This window comes from Lissotriton helveticus, chromosome 4_1 (genome assembly GCF_964261635.1).
Source record: "Lissotriton helveticus chromosome 4_1, aLisHel1.1, whole genome shotgun sequence".
NCBI lineage: Eukaryota > Metazoa > Chordata > Amphibia > Caudata > Salamandridae > Lissotriton > Lissotriton helveticus.
The window spans coordinates 964151029-964172429 of NC_136063.1; the positions used below are offsets into that span (position 1 = coordinate 964151029).

General features: G+C 40.5%; 1 protein-coding gene across 3 annotated transcripts in view; it reads left to right on the top strand.

The window, feature by feature from the left end:
• ZNF622 (zinc finger protein 622) overlaps positions 1-19095 on the top strand; it is an 85247-nt gene extending 66152 nt beyond the window's left edge. For all 3 annotated transcript variants that reach the window (XM_078687578.1, XM_078687580.1, XM_078687581.1), the window contains exons 6-7: positions 15645-15788; positions 16572-19095. In XM_078687578.1, coding sequence (XP_078543704.1) covers positions 15645-15788; positions 16572-16699 — 272 coding nt within the window. In that variant the 3' untranslated portion in view covers positions 16700-19095. The remainder of the gene's footprint in view (positions 1-15644; positions 15789-16571) is intronic.
• The last annotated feature ends 2306 nt before the right edge of the window (positions 19096-21401 follow it).

The following is a 21401-nucleotide window of genomic DNA, read 5'->3' on the forward strand; positions in this document are numbered from 1 at the left end:
TCTACAAGAAATGAGACAGAGAAGAGTTGCGAGTTTGAAAGAGAGAAACTTTCTACAAAGAAAACTGTTGTGAGGCCAAGAAATAAAGAGGTCTAAAATGAAATTAACATCCCATAGAGAATCATATTTCGGCTTTGGGGGTCTTCTTAGACGGATGCTCTTCATAACTCTACAAATAATAACATTCTTACCTACCGTCTTACCATTCACCAGAGTATGGCCAGAAGAAATTGCAGATCTATAGCAATTGATGGTTCTATAGCTTAGACCTCTATCAAATTGTTCACATAGGAAATTAACTATGTCGACAATAGGTGGCTCAAGGGAATCCAAGTTTCTTTCCAAGCACCAACGAACCCATGTTCTCCAGATGTTGTTATATCTGTAATGGGTTCCCGGAGACCATGACTCAGAGAGGAGAGTCGAAGCCGTTGTCGAAAGTCCTGAGACTTCGTTAGATCTCCTGACACTCTCCAAGCAAGAAGGTTCAAATTCCCTGTCTGTATTAGAGGATGAATTTCGCCATCTACGCCTATTAGTAGATGATCTTGGCACGGGATTAGGAAGGGGGTATCGTAACTCAGTTCCAGAGCTGTTGGGAACCATGCTTGAGAGGGCCAGAAGGGAGTGACTAGAACAAGGCAGCACTGATCGACTCTGACTTTCTGTAAGACTCTCTGGATCATCGCGAAGGGGGGAAAGGCATAGGACCTCAGAGTCTTCCATGATTGAAGAAATGCATTCACAGCTAGAGCTGCGGGATCGGGCATCCAACTGAAGTATTTTTCCAGTGGGAAGGTTAATCTGCTTGCAAAAAGATCTATTTCTAAGGTTCCCCAAACCGTATTGAGCAAATTGAAAATGGAAATGTTGTTTCCAATCGCTGTGATCTCTGAGGAATCTCGAGTTCCAGTCTGCAGAAATGTTCGTTTTCCCAGGAAGATATTCCGCTTTTAAGGCAATCTTGTATTCTAAGCAGAACATCCAAAGTTTTTTCGCCAGATCCGAAAGGTCTACAGATCTCGTGCCACCCAGGCGGTTTATATAGGTCACCGCCGACATATTGTCCATCTTCAAAAAGAGCGATCTCCCTTGTAGGGAGTGTTTAAAACTCATTAAGGTGTAAAGACCAACAGTGAGTTCCAAATAATTTATGTGTTGGGATGATTCTTCCCGCGACCACGTTCCACCAGTATTCTGGTCTAGAAGGCAAGCACCCCAGCCATGCAAGCTGGCATCTGACTCCAAAACGAATTTCGCTTTCCCGTTCCAGGCTTCCAGATTTTCTAGCCACCAGTTCAGTTCTAGACTGGCATCCTTGTCTAACGAGATGAGGTCCTCGTACCAAAGACCGGATCTTAGAGCTCTCCCTTTCGCTCTTTGGAGAGCTCGATAGTTCAAGGGTCCAGGGAATATTGCCTGGATAGAGGAAGAAAGAAGACCGAGGAGTCTTGCCAGACCCCTGAGGGGAAATTATTTGAGTTTCAGAACACGACGTATTTCTTTTTTGATTTTCGTAATTTTTTTGGAGGGAAGAAGGAGACACTTGGATGTATCCACAGTGAACCCCAAAAATTCCATCAACTTTGAAGGAGCCAAGACAGATTTTTCTTTGTTGATTATGAAACCTAAATTTTCTAGGAGGTTCATAACAGTTTTCAGATCTTGGGAGATTTGAGAAAGTTCTTGAGACATAATTAGAATGTCGTCTAGATAAATGATCAAACGTATTCCTCTTTCTCTTAGAAAGGAGGCAATTGGTCTCATCACCTTGGTAAAGCACCAAGGGGCTGATGAAAGACCGAAAGGAAGGGCCTTGAACTGGTATAAACGATCTTTCCAAATAAATTGTAGAAAGGGTTGGTGAATTTCCGCCATGGGAATGGTGAAATAGGCATCTTTCAGGTTTAGTTTTACTAGCCAATCTCCTTCTAGAAGAAGATCCCTTAAGAGGTGAATCCTTTCCATTTTGAAGTGTCGGTACACCAAATATTTGTTGAGATGTTTTAAGTTTATAACTGGTCTCCACCCTTTGTCTTTTTTCTCTACAAGGAAGAGTGTGCTTATGAATCTGAGGTCCTCCATTGGGACTTGCATGATCGCCCCTTTTTTGAGCATGGAAGAGATCTCTTCCTCTATTATACTTTGTTGTTCTGGGGGTATCTGAAATTTTTTGGGAAGAAACTGTTTTGGGGTGTCTGTGAAGTCTATTTTGAAACCTCTGACGGTGTTCAAAACCCAAGAATCTTGAGTGATTTTTCCCCAGTTCTGGAAAAAGAATCTGAGTCTCCCTCCCACCTCTGAGGGGAAAGAAGGAGGGACAGGAGGGAAGAAGTACTCACTTAATGTGGTGTCACTGGAGGATTGTCCGCAAGATCTGTAACCTCTTGAGCGCATGCTACGTCCTCTTTGCGGAAAGAATTGCGAATAGTTGGTCTGTTGGAAGCCTCTTCCAAAGCCTCTTGATCTTGATGAGGGCCTTTGATTATATTGGCCGAAAGAGCGGCCCCTTGTTCCGGCCCGACCAAAAAGGTTGTTGTTAAAAACCTTACACATATTCTGCTGTACCTTATCTAAGGCTGTAAACATGGACACATATTTTCCCAGATTTTTGATGAGTTCTTCACCAAAGAGAAGACCTTTCGGATTTTGAGATGTCTCTTTATCGGCCAAATCCGAAAGCTTTGGATTAATCCTAGTTAGGACAACTCTTCGTCTCTCAGCATTCAAGCCGGAATTGGCATTTCCGAGGAGGATTAAGGCCCTTTGACTAAGGCCTCTTATTAAATCAGTGTTAAGTGGGGTTCCATTAAGGTGGCTCTCCTCTGATGCATCTATAATTCTTGCTAAAGGGCCTAGGACATCTAGGACACGGTCCTGGCAACCTTTAAGAGACCTCTCCATCCCTTTGCGAGGGTCTCGTCCAAGTTTAAAAAGAAATTTTATTAATTCAGGGTCCAAATTAGGGGTTTGGCACACCTTATCGTCAATAGAAGGTCTTGCACACTCAGCCCGCAGGATATTACGAGTATTGCGCTCGAGGGGAAATCTTAACCATTTATTAATGAACTTAGCCATGTGATCGTGAGGCCACCATTCAGAGCTCCTAAGATTAAGGGGTGAAAACATTTCCTCCCCAAGAGGGTCAACAATGGTATCTTTAGGAACAGAAGAAGAAGAAGACTCTGGAGGGTTAAAGAGATCCTCATCATAATCATCATTCAAATCTAGCACGTATTCGTTAGGTGTGCTATCGGAGTTATCATCTCCATAATCATTATTGAGCATAGGGTCATTAGCACTTAGATTTTGTGTGCCGCTAAGGACACCAGAATATCTTGTGCCGCGAGGGACACCATAATAAGTTGTGCCGCGGTGGACACCATGATATGTTGTGCCGCGAAGGACACCATTTGGTTTGAGGTGCGAGGACCTCCCAGATATAGTGAGGTGCGAGGACCTCCCACAGTGCTTATAGGGGGTAAGTCTTGTAAATTTGTAACCTTTTTTGTTTTTTTACCCTTTGATTCGTAAGCATCTTGATAATGACCATCAATAAATTCATCTTCATTAGGGGAGATGGTCCTCTTTGAAGATAATACTGTGCTCAAAGGATTGCGCGGATGTGATTGCGCTTTATTACATTCAACACCAGGGGTAGGGGCAGAGGCACCCTCAGAGTCAGAATCAGACATGTTTCCCCTTTAATTTATTTATTTATATGTTTAAATATGAGAGCCAGGAGCCTTGATAAAGTAAATGGTTCCCCTGTATAGTAAATATTAAGGACTTGTACTAAAAAATAACTTCAAATTAAACGATTTTGAGTTAAATTGGTAAAAATGCTAAAATGACTAAATTTATGTAACAAATAAGCGAATTTCGGTTGAATAAATAGGTCAGTGTATGAGAGGATGTACAGCTGATCACGGAGGTCGAGTAACGAACTCGTAGTCTCTCGCGCGCTCAGCTGATGCTTGGCAACCACATGACGCGATGCATTGTTATAATGAAAGAACCTTAGCAACGCGCTTACGCGACGTTGTTCCTCCCGAGGTCCTTTCCTCTACGTTTCAAGGTTAAGCTCGAGCTTGCGCCTTCGCCTTGGTTTTGTAACGAAACTGTACGATAAATAGGCACGCGAGTGCTAAAACGGTGAAATAACATACCGAAGGTGGCGATTTATTGACTATGGTGATTTTCCCAATAAAAACGTGAGTTCCCAAAAGAAATCCTAATAATCGGTATATAAAAATAGAGATAAGCAGGCTAATATACTTACGTGGGTGAAAGAGAATAAACCATTAGGACAAAAGGACATAAATTACATAAACAGTAATCAATCATTAACATAGCAGCTATACACAAAATCCGTCCAATGAAAAGGAGGGAAAAGGGGGATTTCCGTAAATTGGAAATCAGTATGGAAAGAAAAGGGAAGGAGGAGGGAGGGAATATTAAACCAAACCCTTGAAATTTCCTTCAATTAAAGTATAATAACAATAAACAAACAATGTGAAAGGCAAGAAGTAAAACGTTACTTATCTGCTCAGAGCCGCATTTAAAAGAGGCAGTCTTCTGATGGCTCTTGGAGTTTATTTTTTATGTATGTTTTATGTATGAATGGAACCTTTCTATTATGATGTTTGCGGCTGCTTAGAGACGCATTAAAAGTTGTATGCATAATGTGAGCCTCCGTGTCTTTAATGAAATCCATTAAAGGATAATGCATAATGTCAGCCTCCGGTCTTGTAATGAAATCCGGAGGTGTCCTGCAATTTTTCAAATGGGATGACTTTTCCTTTTTTCCAGATATCCCATACTTTTGTAATGCCTATTAGGTCTCATTGCCGGAATCCCTTAGAGTTACTCAATTTGCCTAGTCACCGGGTGTCCCAGATAGGCATAGCCTGTGTTATTACACCCTCCCATCCCAGCGCGCGCTGTGCCTCAAACCAGATTTTGATTGTATGTTCGGTTGGGCCTGTAAGTGTTGGTAGTCGTTTTTTATTGTAGAGTGTCTCCATAATTCCTTCTTTTTAAAGTAGATGTCTGTCCATGCGGAATGCAGGCTGCTCTTGTGGCACGTGAAGCCACTGGTTTATGACCATGAGTTGCACCGCCCAGTAGTATCGTTTAACATTATGCAGGGCTATTCCCCCATCGTACCACCCTTGCATGAGTTTATGTATTGCTATCCGACTCGTTTTACAATCCCATAATAATTTGGTCACTTCTGCATTAATCGCTGTGAAATATGCGGGCGTTACTGAGAATGGTGTATTTTGAAGGGCATATATAAAACGAGGAAGCGCTATCATTTTAAAAAGAGCTGCTCTTCTTAGCAGCGTTATGGGCAGAGAGCGCCAGTATTTGACCTTGTTTTGGAGCTGCGTCAGTGGCCTTGTGAGATTTTCTGCAATAAAGCGTGCACGGATATGTGTGATGTATTCACCAAGATATTTAAACCCTTCACTAGCAATTTGTATAGTGCAGTGTCGTGGGAGTTTATGCGTGGGTCCGCGTAGCACATACACAAGTGATTTTGCCCAATTTATTGTGTATCTTTAGGCACGGCCATATGCAGCGCAAATATCCAGCAGGCTATTTATGCGTCATGCGGGGGGAGCCAGATAGTGGAGTATATTATCTGCATAGAGCGAGATACGATCCTCCCACCCCATCGCCCACCGCAGACCCTGGATGACCAGATCTTGCCGGATCCATGCCGCCAGGGGTTCTAGCACCAGTACAAAGAGCAACAGAGACAGGGGCAGCCCTGTCTCGTCCCTCTCCCCAATGGGAAATCCGCTGATATGCGACCGTTTACCACCACCTGAGCTAAAAAAAAAAAAAAAAAATTAAATGGCACAGTGGTTTAATAATTTGGGGCAACTACCACCAGCCTGGCTGTACGGGCTGCCACAGGGGGCTCCATTCCCCATCTTGCAAAACGCCAGGAGGTGCCGACGTCTGTTTCCCGTCCGCAGCCACATTCTGTCTCCGCATTTAATAGCACAGTTGTACTCTTGCGGTGCGGGACACCTACCGTCAGCCTAACTCTACGGACTGCCACAGGCGATTCCATCCCCTTCTTGACAAGCACCAGGATGTGCCGTCTGTTTCCCGCTCGCTTCCGCATCTTGCAGCAGCGCTTACTAGCGCAGTTATACTCCCACAGGACCTGCCCTGGCTAAGGGCGGGCCTGTCTGCACCCGAACAAGGCCGTACCTGGCCCACCCTTTTGGCTCGAGGAATCCTTGGTCAGATACAAATCCAGTAAGGACTTTCCTTTTGTACTATTTTATCACCTAATCCAAAAGTGCTTGGTTTTAGACCTACAGAAATACCTAAACCATGGGTAAGTGGAAACGAGTCCAAGGTCCTGCCGGTAAAAGCTCTAAAAGGGCTACAGCCACAAATGCCATAACTGTCTAACTGGTATATTGTGCCTAATAAACAGTGAAATTATCTATGTGTAAGAAAGGCTGGCTTCAACCAAGAACACAGCTAATTATGTTCTGTGTAGTGCAATTGTGGAAGCTATTGGGGAGATATATTCATCAATTGCAGGGCCCCCAAATGTATCAGTTGTTGCCTCTGTGAAACAAGTACATTGAACACTGAAGAGTTACCCTATGTCGCAAACATGCGACTGGAAATTACAGAACTGGCCCCTAACCATGAGCCAAAATCCCCACTGGCAAAAAAGAGTAGGCAGTCGGCAGGAGCAACTAGTTTCAATTTCACGAAGATTACCAGGGCTCCAGCTATAAGTGGGAAAGGCAGCATCGCAAATGGACTACATAAAGAACAAGAGTGTACCCTAACAAATAACATTGCGATGATGATCAAGCGTCCATGTTGAAATTGGAGAACTTAGAAAGAAAGCTATGACTTGAAATTAGAGAAATCAACACTTGAGTTAGCTGTAAAAAAACACACCAGATACAATTCAGAATGGTGATAAATCGCAAAATGATCGCAAGGCTACTGTAGTCATTGTTGCTGTGGAAACGGAGAACTCACTTTCAAGGGGATCAATGATCGCACTGCTATCCAGCAAGACGCAAAACACTCACCCAATCAGGGATTCCCTGGAGGCTCACCCGACTATCTCATTTACTTCATAGGAAACTGCATTTGCAAGACAACCGGGTGAGGCAAACAAGGGAACTTTTGTGACTGTATCCGAGACACTTCACATTTGTTACCGGATGTAACCCACTATGTATTTATTCTGAAGGATGTTCCTAAATTAGACTTGTATACAGCAGAAAACTGGTGTGATCTGAAAAATAAAGTTGTACACTAGATGTCGGACCATAATTGTAATATCAGTTTCCTATATAATGAAATAGTAATGGGTGACTGGGTTGGGAACTCTTGAAAAACCAGCCATAGTGATTGTATTGTTGTTAGTTTTCGCCACCTGGTTGTGGTAAAACCTCTTATCCCTAACCTATGTTGTAGACCACAGTCTCTGGACAGCTTATTTTACAAACCCCCAGTAATAGATCTACACCAAGGGCCCTTGCCCCAGCTCCAATTATGTAAAAGCTGGAAACAGATGCCCAGATGGGGTCTGCACACGACTAACCACAATAAATTTGCCTTGCTCGATAGTTGCAGCGAGCTAGATTGACAGCTGGCCCTCAATGAGTCAGAGGCTGACCATAGAGTGCTGGACGACCTGATAGAACAACAGGAAAGGGCGGGTTAGGGGGGATTAGGGGGGATACAATGTTAGTAAAAAAATTCCTAGGTAATGCTCTAGTTATTAGATCATGGAATGTTGCCAGAATCAAAAAGTAAAATGGAGAATAAAGGATGGTTGAGTACTATAAATATCTCTCAGCTGGTGTGCCTACAGGAAACATGGGAAGTTTCAACATCAATGGTTTTACCTCAATCACTTCCCCAGCATTACCCTCGAATTGCGTGTGGGCTAAAGGAGGTTTAGCTGTGTTAATTTCAACTACAGCACAACTAACCTTAAGGAAATCTTACACCAAATCTTTCTGCTTTCAGTTTCTTCACCTACGGACCAATGAGAAACCGGATATTATGCTCATTCATTTCTATAATAACATATATAATAATACGAGGAGTAGGGTTATAGCGGACCTTGAGAATGAGCTGGAGAGTTTTATGAATGCTTATGAGGCAAACTGTATTTACATCTGGGCAGGAGACTTTAATCTAAGTAAATGTCAGCTCTCACCTAGTGAGATTTTTGGGTATACGGATGGAACAGGTAGTAGTCAGCTACATTTCCCATATGGCGAGACTATACATGAGTTGATATCAAAATAAAAATGAGAACTGCTGGAATAAACTACTGATAATGAACTACCCCTTTAGAAACTTTCCAAGAAAACGATAGATCCTCTATTATGGATCATATTTTACTCTCTGAAAATAGTTTAGGGCTATTTAACTCGTTCAGGGTCAACCCTAGTACATTCAGTGACTATTTCCCCTCAATAATTACCCTAAATCTCAAAACAGACCCAATGGAAGGGCCTCAATTAGCAGCACACATTGAACCATCGCGTAATAATGGTATAAGTCCGAAGTGAACAGGGACAAATGAATCTGATTTTATGGATCGGATTGTAAAAGACAACCTTGATGAATTTCTTATCTGTACAGAATAGGATGTAAACCTGACAAGATATTGGTTGTATTTGGCAAAATAATTGCCGCAATAGCTGCTAGATTAAGAATGTACATAAAGGTACCAACAAACCGAATATTGGGTGGTTTGACCACCCTTGTACCTGGACTAACCAAAACCTCATGAAAGCACTCTAGATAATACCGAAAATAGGGAGGAGGTCAAAACGCTAAGGCTTATCTATAAGCAAATGGTGGACAGGAGGAAAAAAGAACTACAAGAGTGACCCTGGGCTAACAGAGAACAAGCAGCCGTAACTGGACACCCTGTACTGTTCTAGAAAACCAATAACCAGCCATTCCTGAGGGATAAATTGACATCCACGGTTGAGGCACTTGTTTTGCCAGCAGACTAGATTAGTCATTTCGGAGGGATCTTCATCCCCAACAACAAAAGGGTAGAAATGCATTTAGGCGTTAAACATCCATTAGCATCATCACACCTAAAGCCAGTAAGTATGGAAGCAGTATGCTCGCAGTTGAAAAATGTGCATCTGGGACAGTCCCTGGCCCGGATGGGGCCCTAGTAGATCTATTTAAATATTTGACCACGCTGTGGGCTCCAATTTCGGCTCAAGTGGGTTATACAGCAGCCCAAGGGTGTTTCCCTCCAACCTGGACAGAAAGTATAATTGTGCTGATTGATATTCAAGAAAGGGGACATACTAAATGTTATCAACCAAAATCCCTTCTGGGCTCATCTGCTAAACTTATGGGAAGATTCATTCTAGAAAGACTGAAAACCTGGGCAGCAAACAACCTGGTTCTGACAGATTCACAGTATTGGTTCAGAAGGGATATTGGCACAGTGGAACAATGCTTTACTCTAAATCTCCTCATTAGTAAATATGTTATTACTATGGAAGGCCATATCAACCCACCTCTGTTCTGCAGATGTGAGCAGCGCTTTCAATCTCTTAAATCATGCAAGCTCTGGGATACAATGGTAAAAATGGGTGACCCACCCCTCCCCTTCCCCCCCCCCCCCAAGATATCATCTCACATTTGTCACAGTTGTACGACTCCTTGACAGCACATGTACACTATGGAACTAAAAGGGAGTGCACTTCAAGATGTTGAGTCACAAGAGGCATTAGACAAGGCTTTGCCCTTGCTCCTTTCTTGTTCTCATTATATATAAATGGGGTAGACCGATTATTGCAACAGGTGAACGCAGATGCCCAGAGAGTTGGTAAGTGACACATACCCTTCTATAAGCAGATGATGCGGTGTTGCTGTCTAGAGCCACTAACGCTTACAACGCTTAAGAGGCAACTTTAGTGCATATTTGGAGGAGATAGATATGAAGCTTTTCATAATGGTATGTGGGAAAGGAAAGTCAAGAAAGAAAACTCATCACGTTGGGGGAACAGCATTCGCAGAAATACGAAATTCCACTTACTTGGGCATCCATTTTCCCCCTGGTGGACAGTGAGGTTCCTAGTTGAGAATTGTGAAATGAAATTCATAAGGACATGTGAAGCCCTGTTTAGATTTGCTAAAAATAAAATAGGGAGCAAATCTGTAGGAGAAATGTTGCTACTATATAAAAGTAAATGCCTATCATTAGTCACATATGGGGCTGCATTGTGGGGCCCGACAAATAGTACGCTAATACAGATGCAGGAGAATCTTTTCTTGCACAGACTCCTGGAGGTGCCACGTTCAATATCGACTTATATTATCCATAAAGAATTAGATGTACCCTACTTAAGAACATGCAATTCAAAGAATTCCGATTGTTATCTGACACAGAATATGAAGCAAAACGGTTACCAAGTTCACTAAAGAAATTATAGAAGATTGCCTATCACTTGAGCATCATGGTAAAATTACCTGGCTAGGGCATGTGAAAAACTTGTTCAAAGAGAAAGATGAAAACATTAGTGCAGAGGACCCCACCAGTATCCTGCAATGTAGTAAAAAGGAACTGAAAATGATCCTCATAGGGAAAAGAGAAGCTGAACAAGACATCCCTGGAAAATCAAAGACCCATATGTACGAAATTTCAGACTTGTGATTCCTAAATAGCGAATCCGAGGAAATCACTATTTTCAAAAATAGCAAATTGGAATTACAAAAGTTGCGACTTCCTCATTGCGATTCCTACGAAGTTGCAATCACTATTAGGAAATCCCTATTTAGGAAATTGGTAAATTGTGATTTCCTAATAGGAAATCACAATGCTGCAAACAGAATCCTGGAAGCTTCTGTGTGCTTTATTTATCCCACTAGGCCTCATCCAAACTTGGAATGGAATGGAATACAAATTGTGTTGAATATGTTCTCAAAAGTGTCACATTGTATCCTTAGACTGGTGGGACATGGAATGGTTATATCATCATTTTATTAATTACCCCAACTAATACGGCATAATTTGGTTGCCAGCCATTGGCAGCGATCAAAAGAGGAAGACTGTGATGTCCTCAGAGAAAGGCTTCCATTAAGGTGTGATACTCAAGGCTGCTATCACACAAGACTGTCCTAATCACAGTGGTTTCTCCCTGCCAACATCCCTGAAATCAGATGTAGGTAAGAAAGAAAACCTCATATGTGAGAGCACTAAGCCTCCAAGAACATGCAAGTAAAGGCACAGAGGTCACGCTTGTAACTGCTGTCACAGTGGAAGGCAGCAATGATTATGTGATCTGGTACAAATGCACAATGGCCGAGGTCGTTTTTGAACACGCAGCCTTGGTGGCCTAAGATATCACAAATTGCACTGCCGCACCAGGAAACTATAGAGCCCTTCCAGAGTGGGGAGCAGTACCGTTATACAGATATCAGAAAAGTTAGACATAAGTGATAGTGTGTTAGAGAAACTATGAGATAATGGATATTAACAAATGTTTTATCTTCTGGAAAGCAAACCTTTTTGAATAGCTAATTAAGAATTTGCTACCTCTCTGAAGGTATCAGACATGATATATCTCTTCTGCGTTGCAGTCCCAAAACTCTGCCATTGCTCCAATTTCCTACACAGGCTTCAGGTAAATGCACCTGGTCCCCGCAAGGTACTCATGCAAGGCACTACAACTAGATGGAACTCAGGTGTTACATTTTGTTTTAAAAACTGCACAAAAGTAAGAAGTACACACACACTAATCAAGCGGCCGTGTGAAAATGAATAGCAATGCCCACTTAAAGCCCCTCAGGGGTATTTTGGGTGCCGTTTTGATGTTTGCGCCAGGTTACCACCAGTTTGAAATAGATGGTAATAGCATTTCCTGAATGCCCATTTCGCAATAAGGAAATGCTGTATAAATGCAGTTTTGGAAATTGCAACCAGGAAATCCCTATTTGCGAATTCCAATTTAGTGATTTCGAAAATGCGATTTCTCCTGGGTAGAAATCACATTTTGCTACAGTGTATATGCCTTTTGTACATACTGAAAGCCTTTTTCGCATTTAGTAACAGCCCGAATTAGCTTTTCTGTTCGTTAAGAAATGCAAAATCGTTTTGTACATTTTGGCATAAATCTGGCATATGCAGATACTACTCGGGACACACGGAACAAAGCATCCAAAGGTATCCGATCATCAAGACTAACACAGAGGACAGATTCTACCTCCCTGGACTACAGTTAGGCATTATTCATCATTTGGTCGCCTTCCCTAAAATGGGGGCATGGGATGAAAGATCACATATATGCCCATGTGATGGGAAAACTATCCAATCTACTTTGCATTTGATGATGATCTGCGATTTCTACAAAGATGTTTAATAAACACCTCTGTGGCCACTGTTTTCCCCCATGAAATGTATTTACTACCAAGATGGTTTTAACTTTTTATCTGGAAAATGTTGCTACATGTTAGACCGTCTCCTCATCAATCAGGAGAAGGTAATATATTTCACATTTAGAAAGATTAACTTGTGACAAAGAACATTGATGCTAATGTTGACCATTCCAACACCTTTTTGACTTATACCTTGTCATTTACATAACTCTTGCACTTATGTACATCGAATATCCCTTGCACTAAATGCAGCATATCAAAATGCACTTATGACTACTAATGGGTTTCTCTTATCATCGTGATCTAGAGAGGATGCTGGTTTTCAACATTGTCGATTTTTATATATATATATATATTTTTCTTATTTATTTGACTTCCTTTGCGATCTTGCATGTTTGATTGCTTTATACAAATATGCATTTTACGAATATAAGATTGAAAAGGAACACATTTTTAACCTGACTATAACAAGATGCTAATTTGTTATAAGGTTTTACAAAAAACATATTGTGTTTTTATCCAGTAGTTTGTTTTTATTATTTTATGGATTCGTGTTAATCCGGATATTTATGACTGGATTTGGTTTAAAATATTTTGTCTTTAGTCCCATTGCCTTGTGTAGACTGGAGCTTGTAAATTTTAAAAAGTAGCTTTTTGAACTAGGTGCCTTTCTTTATAATCAAGGGTTGATGGTGTAGGTTTTTGGAATGCTTCCCTAGATTAGGGAGCCCTCTCTCCAGGATGTTCTCTCAGTTTATTGTTCTTCCTTCAGTTTGTCTCTTTGGGTTACTCACAACTGCTATGCACGCTCAAAAGCGAGTTGTTCATAACCTATTCCCTTATTTTTGTACTCTTCATTTCATGCAGATATGTCTTAGGAATGTATAGCCATAATTCATAAAATAGCCATCTCATTTGGGTGTCTGTTAAACAATGTATTCTCTATTGAGGTCTCCACATTTTTGTTTACCAGAAGACCTCACAGAGCGGAGTGTGCTTTGTTCCCTGTCTGCACTTGTTTTACGCTGCTGACACTCAGTGGCCTCAGTGTCAGAGGAGATGAATTCGAATCATCTGCAGCTGGTACCATGCATGGAAAAAAATAGCAAACTGGATGGCTAACCGCAGCCTAAAACTGAATGGCGACAAAACGGACCTAATGTTCCTGGGCAGCGGACCATGGACCTAGATCAGTTGGCCAAAGTGCTGGGGTCCATCCCCCACTCTGAAGCCATCCATAAAAAAACCTGGGGATGTGGTTAGACCAGAACCTTTCCATGGAAACACAAGCCAGCAACCTGTTTTTGTAAACTATGGATGATATGTAAGATCATTGACCCTATCCCAGAACAGGCTCAGAAGACAGTGGACCAGGCCCTAGTGGTCTCGAGACTTGACTACAGCAACTCCCTGTACCTGGGGTCCCACAAGTATGTGGTCAGTAGGCTACAGGTTGTCTAAAATGCTGCAGACAGGATGCTCCTGAAGATCCCCAGACAGGAGTCAGTAAGATCCTCTCTGAAAAATCTGCATTGGCTACCTATTCAATCTGGGGTTAGGTTCAAAGCCCTCTGCCTAGCCCACAAAGCCATGCTTGGCAGAGGTCCAGCCCTCGTCTCCCCTTATGTCCCCAATAGGTCCCTCAGGTCTTCAGCTAACTTTCTTATGAACATACCAAGGATAAAGAGAAGAAGATGGGGTGGGAGTTCCTTTTCACACCTGGTCCCAAAGCTCTGGAACTCAATGACCACGGAACTGAGATTGGCCAAAGATGAACAGAGTTTCAGGAATAAACTAGCACTGGGAAGCCCTTGGACAGCCATGCGCTTTATAAATCACTTAAACATAAACATATTCAAATTATCTTATATGTCAGACAGCATTAGACTACCACCGATTTTATTATGGGATTCCATTTGGTGTAGGGACACTGTACATTTAACACAAATTATGATAAAAAAATTGCTTGAAATTTAACAAACACAACATCAGGTGGCTACAATATGTAAAGTCAACCCTGACCTCCCTTGAGTTAGTGGAATTATTCATTGACCCAAGTGCATGTTCGAAGATTAGGAAACAGAAATTAAAGGATACCTTTATATCTAGGGCCACCTATCACCGACAGGAAATAAACCGTGCAAAACAAACAATTCTTCTATATCAGTTGACTCTGTCCATCATAGAGGTGGGGTACTCCTCTCTAGAGAGTATTAGATTATTACAGCATAGATACATTTTACTATGGCTCCGACTGAACCTAATCCCCCTGATGTTGGGGTTTCCTTAAAGAAGATTTAAGCACTCTGAATTGACACCGTGCCCACGCAATAACCAATCACAGCAGACTGACTTGCATACATTTTTGTTTTGTGAGCTGTATAAGAAAGAACAAAATAATTATATATTTCCGATTTAAAGGTGCCATAATTTTAGGCAATGTCGAATAGCTTTATACTAAGACCCTTTCTGACCCCTTTGTATGTTTTTCGATTGCCACATTCTTATGGGCTTGCGAAAGACAAGGAAGCTTATGGGACACGAGCCCTCTTTGAGGGTATTAGAATATAAATAAGCTGTACTTCTACGATTATTATATATTGTCACCATGTAGCCCATAATATATGGGTTTTTTTTAAGTTTTAAAGATTTTAGTGATGCACGGCCTGTTTTATGTCATCTTTGACATGTACCCCATGAATTTCTATTAATTATTTAGGTAATTTTATTGTACAGATGGGTAACGTTTTGGAGCCACGCAAGGGGTCTTTTATTAAATGAATTGGGCTTACCATTTTTATTATTGTTATACTTTGTATTTGTACTTTTTATGATGTGTATTTTAAATAGATCGAATAAAAGAAAATTGATTGATTGATTGATTAGTTGATCAACATGTGAGGGACACAGCAACCAATAGATCGGTGGGGTAATAAACTTAGGCCCATCTCAGGTGAGATTGTGTAAGCTCTTGCAAGATGGAAAAGGGTGTCTCTTACCCCATCTAAAAAGGCAAGATTTAATTCTTCAAGGAATACTGTATGAGCAGATGTCAGCATAAAAACTCCCCAGAATAAAAGGTTGCAGTCGGGTAATATGGAAGCAAGCACAAATGAGTGGGTGGCAGTGTGCAATTTTGGAATTCTGGTGTTGTTTATGTTAATAGTGTTTTTTTTTTTTTAATCTTATCTGGACTAATTAGAAATTTGGTTCACTTTTCACAGGTGCAAGAATAGGCCATCGGTCCCTCTTGAGGTACTACAAGCAACATTTTGGTGTCAGCAGAGCTTTGGTGGTCTCAAAAAATCAGAGAGCTGTGGGCAGAGTGCTGCAGCAGTACAAAGCCTTAGGCTGGACGGATGGGACAGGTGTGTTTTTCTTGGATTTGAAACATTTGCCCACAGTAGGAGTACAATTTTGTTTTTAAAAAAACCTTCAAACTTTCTGTCTACTTGTAAGTGTCGAGTTAGGATTTTGAATGTCTTACCAGAACTATAAAGGAGTGTATGATCCCGATCTTTCTATCCCACTGTTAGTGAAATATATGGGATTGTGTTCAGCCAGAAGGTGGTTGGTTGGGTGGGGAAGAGAGGGAGAGAAAGAGACAGGCAAGAAGGTTTCACCTAAGCAAACTGAAATGTGTATGTTATCTTTAATCGAAATCTGTCAAACGTTTCTCCACTGCAATATAGAAAATAGTACTTGGCTCTTTAATTTCATTTAAGGAAGTAGTCTGTGCATCAGCCTCATATATGCATCTATATATACAGTATGAATGCATTGTCTTCTTGGGCATGTTTAAACAACACCTGAACACCTTCACTCCCCAAAAGGTATACGATTAGGAAATGTTGCTGAGTTTATCAAACTGATTAAGATGGTCAGACAAGGGCAAACTTAAGAACTAGAGTAAATGTACAATTCAGAAGTGCTTTATGTTGAAAGCAGCATGTTCCATTACCGAGTGGCAGTTGGTAAGCCTGGAAAATGCTTGCTAATGAAAATATTAGCAATGATCGTTCCCTGTAGGCTCTCTGGAAGCCATGGAAAGTATTTGCCAAAAGAAAAGTTAATTGACTATTTGAAATCTAAAGTATCCTACTTTTGACACATGGCCCATTTTCATGTTTTGCCCTTCTCCATGCCTTTAGGTGCTTCGCTGATGCGTGGCCGTGACATGCAATACGTCCAGAAGATGAAATCACGCTGGATGCTGAAGACCGGAATGACCAACAACTCCACAAAACAAATGTATTTCAGGTCACAAGTGCGATTCTGAGGTCCCCATCTTAGCCTGTGTGGAACCCAAGTTAAATACATAAATGGTTCTGGTTATTGCAATGCCTGTTGGTGGATTAAATTGATAAATTGCATCGAATTACCTTCTTTCTTCCGTGTGAAAATACTACATTTGACATTGTCAGCACATCTTGCACCGAAAATTGTTTTCTTGGTTCTAATTGTTCTCCCCTTGATAAGCTGGTGATCAGAGAGACTGTATGTGGCATCATCCAACACTGAACGCATCTTTCCCTCCATGCAGATGTATTGGCTAATCTTCTGCTGTGTCATCTCGTATCATGGGGATGGGCCTCGTCGTTTGTCTAAACTCAAGCAATTTGAGTTCGCTCATGTGTTCTTCTCTTTATCAGTGGTACTTCATGAGTGCTGTGGGACAGTGGTGATCGGGTGCTGTGATACTTGGCTCTTTGGTCCTCAAGAGCTCTGTCGAGCTGGATTGCCATGGGACTGTCAGTGTTTGATTATGCAACAAATATATTCTTGAATGATACTGGATGTTTTACTTGTAGTATTAATGAGAAGATCACTACCAGAAAGGAGATAACCACACTTGTTCTGTCATTTAACCTAAGTTAGCAATGCGTAGATTGATCACGTTTGGGTATACAAGATAACATAATGCCCATATTGCTTTCCATTACAATAAAGCCTCATGACAAATGTTTTAATTTTGATGCAGTAGTAGTAAAGCCCTGTGCATAAAAAAATCAGCGATCTTAACTTTTTCTTTTTGGTTAAGTGCCACAGTATCTGTGAATGCATTCCTCGCAGTGACCATCTTTTTGCACACCTGTGTGTTGTGGAATGTCAAAACTTGATACTTCAATTTTGGACGATTATTGTCCATTTCCTCAAACTTTCCAGTTTAAAAATCATACACTACTAACGGCCGAGTTGAAAACTGTGCTGTGCCTCATGCGTTCTACCATTCCTCTAAAGTCTGCACAAATCCTTAATAATGGCTTGTTCCACAGCGTTCAATCCCTTTCCATAGTAATGAGCAGTGTTCCCTATTAAGATTAATTTTAGTCTGTCATCTTGTCAGCATTTATATAAAGCCTATCTGTGCTTTCTATTGAATTGTAATTCACTGCAGAGAATGTTTGGATGGGAAGAGCTGACATTGTAATTCGTAGGCCTCACTGAAGTGCCATACCCTTTCACCTTTTTCTCAGTTCAGTCTAGGTTTCTGTACTTTGATATCTTAATAGAGGTAACTATTAGGGCACTTTATCCTAAAATATACTGATCCATTATCCTCACCACATATTTTCTAAGGTTTTACAACAAGCTCCTAAGTATAACCTACTAAAATGCCTCAGTTTTGGGTAAGACAGTTCCCTTTGCCATCAAGTGAAGCAGTCTTGTTGGGGTGGTGCGATATGGCTGTGGCAGTAGTTATGATTATCAGATCACATGTTTAATTAACTCTGACCCTGGCAGCAGCAATCTTAAGCGAGGCACAGGTATGGATTGTGGGTGGTTACAATTTTCTAAGTATTGCAATGTGTTATGTTAAAGTAAAATGTCAAATAGAGGAAAACATTGATATTTGATTTAAGAGCTCTGTAATAAGTAGGTGTGCTCAGCTTACGTATGATTAGAACCAGAAATATGTAAAACTCCCATATCACTGGAGAGAGAATATTTTGTAAATGTCTTCACAAAAATATTAAGATATAAGCTTTTATTATATTATATTTACATTTCCAGCCAAGGCTAAATTGTATGTGTTGTAATATTGCAACTTATTTTTTGTAAATAAAAATTTGATACAATTTACATTAATTGCTATTAGAGCCTGGTGATTTTTCACCCAAGTTTGATTTTTTTGAATTTAATAAATTATAGAATTAAAGTGCGTAATCAAACTTTCTTTTCCAATATGGTTTTGCTCACATTTCAGCAGACTTCACAATCACCATTACTTGCACTTAAATCAAACTTCTGTATGTTCCTGTACTTGAGAGCACGAACTTACTTGAATAGCAGCGAATGAACACCAAGTCAGTCCTATTTATGAGTGATGCGCATTTGTAATTTACTGTTCGTCCAAACCTATAAAATACTTAATGACGTTGACCACAGAGCTTACTGTTGCATAGCTTGTGTTTACTATCTGAACTCATGGTTCATTGTAGAAGTCCACAGCAGCTGCTTTTGTCGCTTCCTTGTCCCCCTGTATATGTGATGTAATTTACAGTGCATGAGTATTGCAGAATGACTAGTAGTCTTAAGTGCTTTTCAGCCTGGTAAAACTGAACCATTCCTTAAACGTTTGTTTTTGACATGATAACCTCACTTCTCCCATAAATATAATACCTAAATGTAATTTGTTCATAATAAAAGTAATTTGCCTGTGTTGGGATCAAATTGCCTTTGCAAGATTTTCAATATTGTGCCGTGCTGCCCTGTTATTCAGTAAGTGAAATCAGTCTGTCGATTCACTGGAAGCCCTCTGAGTTTTGCTGTACTGTTTACCAAAAATACCCCATTGAGTCATACTCATGGTTCAATCTTTTGACAGAAGTGGGAATGAACTCTGCAAACTTTAGTGAGTTTAATTCTTTTTTTTTTCTTAGTTTTTTGGGTAAATTGCTACTTTCATTGTGTGTTTGGTGCTCGGGGCACAGATGAGACCCCAAAGAAGGGTGCACAGGGTACTGCTCGTGTGGATGCCAATCATGTTTTTTTATCTAGTTTGCCGTGCAAACATAAAACTACATGTTAAAAACCCCACAAAACAATTTCCCTTCATTTGGCATGTGAGATTACTATAATGTCCCACACCAATTGAAAGAAAAATCTTTCTTTGGTTTTAAAGACCTGGTTTGATGTTCGCAGGGCAAACTGGGTAAGAAAACATTGTTGCCATCCACAGAAGCAAGAGTACCTTGTGCCTTTAGTTTTCAGAATCCTTGTGCCTTTAGTTTTCAGAAATTCTTTGGTTTGGTAGGTTTCCCCAAATACAGCACCTACCACCTCCTAAAAGGACTTTTGGAAAGGGCCTTTGAAGACCTTTCCATGGTTTTTGTTCCATCCCTGTCCTCAGTGATATGTCACACAGAAAAAGTCTTTATCTAACTATATGTTTAAATATGTACAACGTATCATATATTCAAATATTGACACTCTAACTGGACCAAAGAACAGAACTTCTAGCACATCATAAAGAGTCTGTACATTATTTGATTTTATTTTTCATATTTTTCTTTAGATAAAAAGACAGTTCCTATAGAACATAGGCTAGCAGTTTATAGAATACATTAAAAAATGACAAACTTTTTTTTATATAACAATAATCGAACCCAAAGAAAGGTCCCATTAACAATCAATCATTCGCAGCACACACTCAATATCACACAGCATCACAAATACATACGTCGCACTTATATCAAAGAGAAACTAAATGTACATAAAGGCCCTGCACAATATGTAATCAATTTTCAAAACTCAGTGTACAGATGCTCAATTTTATACATGATTGTACATATTTTGTTATATTTTCAAAGATGTAGCATTTGAATGATGCAAAAAGGAAGGGGATCTCTTTTAAAGCGCCGACGTGCGTTTCGGTGAACCACCCCTAAATTCGGGTACCACCTTCTTCGGGGTGTGAGAAGCCAGTGTCAAAAGGACTAGAGATGTAATGGGACCTGCTGGATACAAAATAATATAATGTAGTGATATATTTATTAAAACTGATATTAAACCATTCGTTTATAACTTTTGTCTTTGATTGCCCATCTCACACAAAGGTCGTCAGTACAGAGTGTCAATTAAGTTTGATTATACAAAAGAATATAATGTAGTGATATATTTATTAAAACTGATATTAAACCATTCGTTTATAACTTTTGTCTTTGATTGCCCATCTCACACAAAGGTCATCAGTACAGAGTGTCAATTAAGTTTGATTATCATATTAGGAACAGCACTCAGTGATATGTCAACCCACACCTGCTTGTATCAGGAAAAGTTTGGGAAATACTTAGTGGTAGGACTTTTGCTGTTATCTGCATGGAAATGTGACGAAATTATGTGTATTTGGTATCAAGTTGGGCATTCTAGTTAAGAAAAAGTAATGGAATCCACACAGTTCACACCATCTGAGAATCCCTCAAAGTGTCTAATTTTCAGCAAGGTATGAGGTTGGTATGTTTCCTTGGATGCTACCTGACTCCTGTCCCGAACCCGACAGGCACACACATTCCGAAGAAAGGCCTTTTCTGAAGAGACTTTGGATGTCTTTCAGTGGTCACGTTTTGGGGCTTTTTTCTGGTCTCTACAATAGGCCCACCTAAACATAACCTTTTTTATTGGGAGAAGAGTAGGAACTTTGGGTGGAAAGCCTGCACATTCTGAATCTTTCCATCAAATTAACGTTGGGGAATTCTGTATTTTTTAAACAAAGTTTGACGTTTACCGTACAATCTGGATGAGAACAAGTAGAAGGATCTGGACAAGCAATATCTCCCTGGACTCTGAGTGATCAATTTCAGAAGTCTTAAAGGTTGATAGGTTTGCCTGGTTGTTGTCCAGCTTTGGCCAATTACAGCTTACCCAGGTCTCACATGGCAGGCCCACCCACACAAGTGAGTACTGTTTCTATTGAAAGAAGTGAAGAAATTCATCCCTACATTTTTCTTCAGAGAAATGTGAGGCAGTTCTGTATTTGT